The sequence below is a fragment of the Talpa occidentalis genome, unplaced genomic scaffold (assembly GCF_014898055.3).
Source record: "Talpa occidentalis isolate TD23 unplaced genomic scaffold, MPIMG_talOcc4v2.1 talOcc4.10, whole genome shotgun sequence".
NCBI classification, from domain to species: domain Eukaryota; kingdom Metazoa; phylum Chordata; class Mammalia; order Eulipotyphla; family Talpidae; genus Talpa; species Talpa occidentalis.
The window spans coordinates 54836158-54845917 of NW_023600993.1; the positions used below are offsets into that span (position 1 = coordinate 54836158).

Here is a 9760-nt window from a genome sequence, read left to right on the forward strand (position 1 = left end):
GGGGAGTGGGAAGAAAAGGCACATTTACATGGGCTTCCTCCACAGGAGTTCCTTAGCCCAAGAACTCAGCATCAAGTAATAGGCTTTATTTACAAAGCAAAAGCTCCCACAGTGCTGATGTTACAGAGAAGGAATAGCCAGGGCCCTCTGTCCGAGACAGCCTTGGAGTTAGGGGCCCAGATCCAGGTCATCCTCTGCCCCGAAGCCTGAGAAGCTGATGGGCTGGCAGGTCAGGCTGCGCAGGTTCACGAGGCAGGCAGTCTGTGTGGCACTGAAGTCTGGGACAGCCACCAGCAGCACGGTCTGGTCCTCAGGACCTGTAAAGCAGCCACCTTAGGTTCTGCATAAGCCTTCAAGCGCTCAAAGGGAAGTCACCGAATGTAAATAGATACCCTGCATCAGCACCAGCTGACAACACACATTCCTATGGACAGAAGGGGAAAGGGCTGACACACCATAAAGGTCATAGTCTAAAGCCCAGTGACCAGCACTGAACTCTGATGGCACCACAGGGGCATGTATGACTCAGTCCCTGCCGGGGCATGCTCAGCTGGGCCTCAGGCAGACCCAGGGCAACTCCACAGTGTAAGTTTCCTTCTTGGAATCTTGTCCCCACCTGAGAGTGAGTCCCCAGGCCCAGGATCCCCAGAAAACAACTTGCCTTGGATGATCTTGGAGCCAAAGCTGGGGGTGTTGCCACAGAAGTAGACATGCGGACACTCCGGAAAGACAAATGGGTCCATTTTGTAGAAGGGGTAACAACCTGGAGAAGAAGGGGCAATAGCTGAGAGCGGGCCTTCTCACCTCAGCACAAGGGGACATTGGGGTGGGGGTGGGGGGTGAGGGGGTTCCCAGATAGGAAATGGAGCATCCACCCTCAAGCTCTAGCTGCCCTGCCAGTTGTAACAACAGTTGGAGGGGCAAGTCAGTGTGCCCCTGCGGCCTCAGCCCTTCTGAGTGGGGACTGCAACAGGGTGCAGTGCTCTGACCAGCTCAGGAGCTCATTATGCTCCCATGGCCTTCAGCTCTAAGCAGGGCCTTGACCAGAGATGGAAGTAAGATTCCACGTAGCTTCCAGAACAATCATTGAGTTTTGGGACTTTTCTTTAAGTAGGTCAAGGTAAGGCTGGTGAGTGCAAGTCTATGCTGCAAACCCTCCAAGGATCAAGTGTCCCTGCCAGGCCTTCCCTGGCCTTCCGGCCCAACCCTGTGTGGCCGAGTCCTGTTACCAAGGGTGTCTGGGGCCGTGGGGCTGATGTGACGGACTCGCAGGGTCCACTCCAGAATCTCTAAGTGGTCTTCCATGCTGCTATACCGGAAAATGTCACTCACATTCTGTCCTGATGTCCCCAAAAATCTGCAAGGCAAGGCTCAGCTGACCCGCATGGAGGTGGGATAGGGGTTACCATTTACACTCCTCCCATTAAGGCCAGCCCTGAGCTCATCTGGTGCTCTCAATGGGGGTTTTCAAGACAACTTTGAGAAAGAGCCCAACTCCAGGTATGCCCTTCACAACCTGGAACCACCCCCCCTACCGCCAACATTGGTGTGCCTAAGGCAAAGGGGTCAGACCAGGGTGTGGTTACTGGCTACCTGACTCCATCAATGGTGGCCTGGTATGGGTTGGTAACCAGCTGGAGCGTGGAGTAGGCCGTGGCCAGTGGGAACATGCAGGGGTGCAGTGGTTGCTGGGGGAGCGTGTAGTTGGTTGGGTCAAATTCGCCTGGCATCACGTCCACAGGCACCGAGGCCTGGAGGGCACAGGAGCAGGTGAATTCACACGCCCAGTACCCTCCACATGTACCCCAGCCCACCTTCCTTTCCCGGGTGTGCCTTCCCAAAGGCCCCAATCCCAATTGCCTGCTGGCTCCCCAGCTCCTCACACTCAATTGCAGAAGGATCTCATCCAACATCTTGACAGCCTCCACGCTGGCTGCTTGGGTTTTCTTGGTTAGATACTTCGCCTGAAAGTAGACCCAAGTTGCCTGGCTAAAAGCAGAGTAAAGCCCCACCCACAAGTTTTGGGCTACTCCCCACAGCCCTTAAAAAACAGGGCTTGTGTACAGGTTGGAAGTTCCAGCATCACCGCAGGGCACTTCCCACTTGACCTGAGAGACCCCAGCTCTCTGCGGGGAAGGAGGGCTGAATGAGAGCAGGCAAGCACCTACCTTGTTGATAGAGTCCCTACTTTGGGTGCTGTGGCTGAGCAGGTTCCCAGCAAGTATGACCCGGGAGACCCGGGCAGCACTGCATTGCTCCCCTTCATCCCCAAGCTGCCCGGTCACTATGTCCACCAGCAGCTGAGTGCCCAACAGACTCTCGCCACCGCCTCCACCTAGGCCCAGACCAGACACCAACAGCACAAACCTGCAAGAGAAGTTGGGATCCTCCTGAGTGCCAAGAAAGGCAGCGGCCCCTAAGGCGGGCCATGTGGTGCCACTAGTGGAGCTCCATCACTGTAATGGGTGAGCAGGGGACAAGGAGCCCAGCACCTGCGCTTCTCAGGGACCGCTGCCCTCCACCCAATGCCAATATCTCACCGGTCTGAGTCAAGGGTTGGTGAGGGCTTCTGAGGAGCAAGCTCTGCAAAGCAGTGGTCCTCCACCAGGAACTTTCCATCATCTCTCACAGAGCCGAGCACAGCCAGGACCGTCCCTGGGGAGAAGCAGTGTCAGGCCCCAGGAGGGGAGCCAGTGGGCCTGCCTCCTCTTCCCAGTCACCCAGTGGGCAAGTCCAGTCAGCTTTCTCTGCTTTGCCAGCAAATTCTCACTTAGGACTCAGACCGAGCCTCTGCTTCCTGGGCCCACTGCCTTTGAGTGGAGGCAGGGAGACATGACCCCCTACCTGGGTCTCACCACTGCCTGACCCGAAACCCATAGCTCCAAAAATGCCCAAGTGCGCCAGCACCCCCCACTCTGCCCCTTACCTGTGACCAGCTTTGACACATCAATGGTGCCTTCCAGTTTGATGCGTTGCAATTCATCTTCCAAGACCAGTTCATCATCTGGGTGGATGTATTTGCTTCGAGGAGGCTGGGGGAGCAGGTTGTGCTAGAATTTGGAGATGGGAGGTAGTTTTGGGACCAGAGCCTACCAAGGCTCCCTTGCTGTATCAGCGAGATGGCAGTGCAGCCCCTATGCCCCCTTAGGCAGAGGCCTGGCCCCGATCCCATAGGTCCATGGCAGGTGACCCCATTGGTCTCCCCAGGAAAGTGTTCTGGGGCTAGCCCATGTGAGCAAGCCAGGCTTACCTCCTCGCTGACCTCCCGCAGGATGGAGGGCTGGAGCTGCATGGCCTTGAAGAGAGTCCCCACCACACAGCACTTCTCCCCAGGCTGCAGCTCACACAGTTTCTTTATTTGGATTCCACTGCCTGAGACATGAGGGGCATGAGCTCAGAGACCAGGCAGTCCTCCCAGGATCCCCCACGGGGCAGGTAACAGGCCTCAAGAGCACTGCAGTCCTGGACCCTGGCCTTTGCTAGGAGGCAAAGGACATCAAGTGCAAGGACTACCCAGATTAAAGGATCACTGTCCCAGGAGGACAGAAGGATCTGGATGTGGCTGGCCCTGCATACTCAGTGTTCCTCTGAAAGAGGCAGACACACAGGGAAGATCACGTGCAAATATAGCAGACTGGAGGGCACAAACCCAGGGACACCGGGGCTGTCACCAGAAGGTGGAAGAGGCAAGGAAAGAGTCCCTCCTAGAACCTTTGGAGGGAGCACAGCCCTGTTGACACCTGGATTTTGCACTCCTAGCCTCCAGAACTAGGAGAGAATAAATCTAAGTCACCGAGTTTATGGCTTTGTTTGTTACAGCCATAAAAATGAGCATCACCTCGTTTATAATTAAATTATAATACTGATTCTTAGAAAGAGGATGCCAAATCTCAACAGAGCCCTGCCCTAAAAATACTATAATTTTCTTTAAGAGTTGGATTCTTCCACCAGATCCCCCCAAATGCCTCATCCTCTGAAAACAAAGTTATCCCAAAATCAAATTTCATATCCACCCTCTCCTGGCCCCTGTGGAGTCAGGCAGCCCTGATCACCAGAACACCTGGATCCTGGGAAACAACACAGCCTCAGGAATGTGCAGGAAGGCACTGGGGAGATGCCTTGTCTGCAGCGGTCACTCAGGGGGCAGGGAAGGTGTACAAGTCCCAGGAGGCCCAGGAATCTGTCAGTACAGACGCCATGCCTGGAGAAAACAGTGTCAGTAGGCGATGGGATAACATGCATGCCTAACCAGCCCCTTCCTTAGCCTTGCTGGCTGAAGCAAGAGCCCTTCCTGCCCTGGAATAACTGAGAACATTCCACAGAGTTACACCCTGGGCAGTAGAAGGGAATAATTCAAAACAAGATAAGGAGGGAGCCTGCTCCATAAAAATGCCAGATACCAATGGAAACAACAGATCCCAAAGCCCTTACTCAGCCCCAGGTAGCTTGTGCCAAACACTGCAAGGAACTCATCCAGTAACAACATGCCAGAGCAAATATTAGCTCTCCTCCATATGGCTGAGGAAACTGAGGCACAGAGAGATTAAGTAACAAGTTCAGGTTTACACAGCTGGGATCCAACGTATGTGCCTGAGCACTAGGTGGAACATCTGTCTACTCAGACAGTGTGCAGGTTCCAGGCCAGACACCAATCTCGAGAACACTGAGCTTAGAGCCTCCCTCTCTCTCCCTCATTGAGCTTACAGCCTTGCGGGGAGAAATAACAGCAGTGAACGAGCGATCAGACACATCACAAGTGCCATGAACAAATGGGAACTGAGGCAGAAAATATGGGGAAGGCTCTGATGGTTGGGGTGGCATCTAGAAGCACATGACCCTTAAGATGAGGTCATGAGGCAAGACTGGGGAAAGAGTGTGCCAGGTGAAGGAAAAGCAAGAAAGGCTTGGTGAGTTCAGGAAGAACAGGAGTGGAGAAGGAATTCTGAGACAGGCTCTGGTGAGGAGCCCAGCCACATGGAGAAGCCACAAGGAGGTGTTGTGGGTGAAGCCAGCATTAATCACCAGGCCAAAGAATTAAAGTTGCTGCTGCCTGCCCTTGCTCCAAGTCAAGGTCCTGACCATCTTGGACCACTGAATCACATGGGTCTGAATTCCAGACCTCAATCTTAGCAGAATAAAATGGCTATTTATGTCACCGGGGAGCCTGGTCAGCAGCCACAGTACCTGGAAGCGAAATATAGTACCAGAGAGGAATAATGCAGAAAAGAACGCAAGATGTGGCACGAGCACCACTGGAGGAGGGCGCCCAGGGGACTTAGCGGGTATTGAGGATAAAGGACACTGGACATCAGAAGAGACCCTCATTATATGGCAGAGGAAATGCAAGAAACACTTTTGCCAAAGTTAAAAAAAAAAAACAAACAGAAAATGTCCCTCATGAATATGATGATCTAGCTAGGAGACTTCAGTCAAGTGTTCTCCTGGCTGCCTGTAATAAAACAAGAGCCAATCCAGCCTTCTTGGTGTGACGGGATAAGCCTAAGCACCAGGGCTTCCCAAAGCTTTCCGTATGACTCCAATGTGCAACCAGGGCTGAGACCTACTAAACCTGGTACCAGAGGCAATAAAAATGAGTAAGACATGGTCTCACCTGCAAAAATTTCAATTTAAAAACATGACAGATGAATTTAAAACTTATATGGAAAGTCACTTAAAAAAAAAAAAGATTTATTTATGCACTGGGGTGTAGTCCAGAGGTGCAGGGGTGAGAGGATTCACCAGAGACAGAGTGGGAAGCAGAACAGGCAGATTGACTGAAATACACTGCTGAGGGGAGCGGGGGGGGGGGGCGAGACTGGAGAGGTCTGCTACGCCATGTGGGTAGCTCCCTGGACAGCAGGGGATGGAAATCCTGCTGCAGAGGCTGAGGATAGCTTCACTGTGCAATATTTAACTTTGCGCTTGGGAAGCCCAGAAAGCCACTTTTATAGCTAGTAAGAATGGGGTAATATAGCCAGCATAACTCAAAAGTTGAAAATGGGGGTCCTGCTTCATCTACAAGATTAACTTAACTGCAAGAGATCACTAAGAAATGGGAAAAAAAGAAAAAGGTTTGCATTGCCCAGGCCACTTAATGAGGAAAGACCAAAGAGCCCAAGGAACTGACACTCATGCCCAACAAACAGGGGAGGCCAGGAGGATAAGAGACTCACATCAGTGTCCACAAGGGCAGTCCCCTCAAGAGTGGAGTGATTGTTTCCACTTGGCCTCAACTTCTGGTGGCTGGCACCTGGCCTGCCACACTGAGGTACTTGCTAGCCACAGCATGAACAAACACGAATAAACACACTGGTGATAAGGAAAAACATTTTTCTATGCCAGTGAAATAATCCCTGTCACCCCCAGAAGCAAGTCCTACCTCCATCCACACTCTGGACTAAACCTAACTTTAAATCCACAAATCCCCTAATTTAATCCTTATAAGTACTTGAAGAAGAAACTGAGGTATCAAGAGACTAATTTTCCCAAGGTAACTGGGAAGTAGGAAAAGGTAAAGATTCCATTTCTCATACTTCTTGGAAAAACCCCAAATGCATTCTGGGATGGGAGGTCGAGGGGGAGTAGGGGAAGCACTCCCCTAAACCTGTCACTTACCCCAGTGCTGCTTGGCCCGGCTCACCAGGTAGGGTCTCATTTGGATGAGGCGGGTGGCATAAATGTGGGCATACTGCCGGCTAAAGGTGCGCTCCCCCAGTCGGAAGGGCTGCGAGGAGTTGGTGTAAGTTGCCACAGGAACCCGAGCAAAAGTGGCATTGTTGGCTGACGGCGGGGACAGCAGAGTGTGGGCCCTCTGCGCGGCCTGCTCGGAAAACATGGTGGTGCTTCTTGTGTCCAGAACCCTGTGGCCAGGCCAGGGAGGTGGTGGTCACTGTGAGGACACAAATGAATTCTTTTAAAACCTGCTCACCCCAGAGCAGTGTCTTTCCTCGTGTGCCTATCTGAACCCAACTGACCACACTGTACACACAGGGCACTAGGAAAGCAGGGGACGAGCTGCAGCCCACACCACCTGGAAGTCAAAACCACACTGGAAATCTGTGGTGCTGGATACCAATGTCTTGCCACAACCCTCATGCAAAAAGGGAGAAAAAGAAAAGCAAGGTGTGCTTCTCTCACCATAGCCTTCTCCTATCTGACTCAGTTGCCCACTGACAGCTCCACACCTCCTAGCTGGGTCTCAATTTCACACCCCCTAAATAGAATTCCTCATCTGGCCCCATGTAGCTCCCAGCACCAGCTCCATCTCAGGATGGAAGCCAGCCTTATTACTCCATAAGTCTACCTTTTAAAAATGAGCCTATGATTACATCATAAAAATAAAGCATATCGTAAATCAGTCACTCTCCCACTCAAAACTCTCCAAAGGTCCCCCATCTCACTGAATACAAATAGCTCACTGACGACAAACTGGAGTCCCTACAATGGCCTGTAAGATCTGCCCTCATTGTGCCCCACCACACCATACACGCGCTGGCTCACTAGCTCCTGTAATTATTTCATCTCCTCCTGTAATTATCTGACTTTTAACTGCACCTTTCCCCATGCCTGCTTCTCCAATTTTTATTTTTCATAGCATTTACCTTCCAACAAAAGGCATACTTGAAGTTTACTGTCTTCCTCGTAGCGGCACCCCAGCTGCAGAATGCTGAGGCTGCCTGCGGTGGGAGCCCAGCGAGTGCGCCGTGGGCCCATCCACAGGGGTTCAGGGTCAGCGGGCGAGGGTCAGTGCCCTGGGGGCGGGGGGAGGGCAGCGATTCCCTTACACACGTGATGGAATGCTAGCAGCTTGCAGGTAACGTGTTAAATAAGATCCGCGCTGAAGCAGGCGTCTCCTCTTTCCTTCACCTCTCAGCACTGCTGTTAGCAGGTCAGATCTCCCAGGTGGGGCGGATCCTGTTTCTATCCCACAACAGCGGGTCGGGACGCGACTCACTGGCGCCCAAAGTGCAGTGGGGGAGGCCCTCGGCTGTGCCCCGCGCTCCGGGCAAGCTCGGTGACCAGTTTAGGCTCCGCAAGACGCCGCCCCACCCGCAGCTCCCAGCCCCGACCGCCGCGACCCCAGAACCCACGCACCTACCTCCGAGCCGCTCGGTCCTCGGCCGCATCCCGCCAACCTGGGCCCCAGGCATCCCGCCAATCCGCGCGCCTCGCCCCGCCCATCGCCGCCCTTCACCAATCCGCGCGCTCATCGCCCACGGCCACATTCCTCCAATCGCCGCGCTCTTCGCTCCGTCCATCACAACGTGGCCCGCCCACCGCCCCGCGCCATGTCCCGCGCATCGCAGCGCGCCGCCCCGCCCATGGCCGCGCGTCCCGCCGGTGCGCGCTGCGCTGAGGCGGAGCTACGCCCCCGCTCTGGGCTGCTGGGGAGGGGTCGGCGGCCCTGCGGACCCTGGTTTGTGCTTGAGAGCCAGGGAGCGCGGGCTGCCGACTTACTCTGACGCTGTGGTCGCCTGGCGTCCCGGGTAGTTGGCGCACCTCGCATTGCTCCAGGGCCGGCTAGGGCGCCGGGCTTTGCGGTGGACGCTGGTGCGGGGCGCACGGCGGGGACTGACGCGAAAGGCGGCCCTGCCCGGGGAAGGGGAAGCCCGGCGGGAGCGCAGAGCCGGGAGCAGGGCTGGGCGCTGGGGTCCAGACCGCGGTGGTCTTACGTTTAGTCGTTGCGCTCTGGAAGGGGTCCCCACAGGACCATGGCCCTGCCCAACCTCCACCCACTCTCTTGGGGATCCTCCCTCCCTGTCATAATCCACACTCCTTCCTAGCACGCTTTGCGGGTGCCGACCCCGGCTCGGGGCGCCGCTGTCACTTCTCCACTAAGTCGCAGAAGCCCCAAGCGGTCCGGAGTGGTCCTTCCCCAGGCAGCTTTCCTCTGCCCCGCCCCAGCCTCAGGATTGTATCTGGGTCGTCCTGTAACCAAAATGGCTCTGCTCGTTCACATGCTTCCTAAAGCTAGGTCTGGCATCCACAACAAAGTGCGTAATAAGATTGGGACACCAAAAACCCATGCTACCAACTTGCCTGTATTTTAAGTTCTTCACACATATTAATTCATATAATCCTCAAATAACTCTTTGAAAGCAGCTATACTCCCATTTTATGGGTGAGGAAACAGGTAGAGAGAGGTCACACAGCTAGTAGCAGCTGGAATTCACACCATGGCATGCTGACTTATTAGCCTGTAAAGTTTAGTGTGCTGTGTCTCCACATGAACAAGTACCCCCCTCAAGGTCAGCTGAAACATACAAGTAATTAGTCACCACACTGCCCCTGCCATTTATTAAGGTATTTGTTTAACATCTGTGCAGTACAGACTGAATTGGGTAAGTCTGCCCTCAGAGCCTGCCACATGGTAGACTCCCACTTCAGTCTATATTTGTTGAATGAATACTTGGGGGTGGGAGGGCAGGCAGTGTGTTAAATGTCTTATGAACAATAAGTAAACCTGAGGCTGTGTCAGGCACACAGATGGAGCAAATGACAGCATCTGGGACAGACAACCTAAACAACAGTCATAGTAGGAGTAATGGTGGCTGCTGGAGGGCAGGCAGAGTCAACAGGGTATACTGCCATGTGGTGCAGGCACTGCTGCATGCTAACACATTACCCTTCCCTAACACCCCTTTCACCCCCTTACTGTCTAAAAGGATGGAAAGGCTAAATGCTGACTTTCTGGGGCCTCCCTGGCAGTCAAGCATGGCGATGAGTCAGTTCTGGCAGACACAAGGGGAAGTCTGGCGGT

The 9760-nt window shown here is 53.9% G+C and overlaps 1 protein-coding gene across 4 annotated transcripts; it reads right to left on the reverse strand.

Annotated features, from left to right (window-relative positions):
• Positions 1-10: 10 nt before the first annotated feature.
• POLD2 (DNA polymerase delta 2, accessory subunit) lies at positions 11-8151 on the reverse strand. 4 transcript variants are annotated; one of them, XM_037492929.2, is made up of 12 exons: positions 8099-8151; positions 7602-7920; positions 6616-6889; positions 3251-3372; positions 2927-3050; positions 2541-2655; positions 2169-2367; positions 1884-1964; positions 1594-1751; positions 1230-1357; positions 662-763; positions 11-317 (listed from the first exon to the last, which is right to left on the reverse strand). In XM_037492929.2, exons 3-12 carry the CDS (start codon positions 6833-6835, stop codon positions 169-171), a joined length of 1398 nt encoding a protein of 465 aa, XP_037348826.1. In that variant the 5' UTR covers positions 6836-6889; positions 7602-7920; positions 8099-8151; the 3' UTR covers positions 11-168. The 4 variants fall into 4 exon arrangements, with proteins under 4 accessions (XP_037348826.1, XP_037348835.1, XP_054551530.1 ...); XM_037492938.2 differs by lacking the exon at positions 7602-7920; XM_054695555.1 differs by lacking the exon at positions 7602-7920 and having other exon boundaries at positions 8095-8151.
• Positions 8152-9760: the final 1609 nt, after the last annotated feature.

Coding starts and splice junctions, on each gene's coding strand:
- POLD2 (XM_037492938.2), bottom strand. CDS start 6,835: ATGTTTTCCGAGCAGGCCGCGCAGAGGGCCCACACTCTGCTGTCCCCG. Junction 2,656..2,926: donor TGTGTCAAAGCTGGTCACAG/GTAAGGGGCAGA, acceptor GCTTCTCCCCAG/GGACGGTCCTGGCTGTGCTC. Junction 764..1,229: donor CACGGCCCCAGACACCCTTG/GTAACAGGACTC, acceptor CTTCTTCTCCAG/GTTGTTACCCCTTCTACAAA.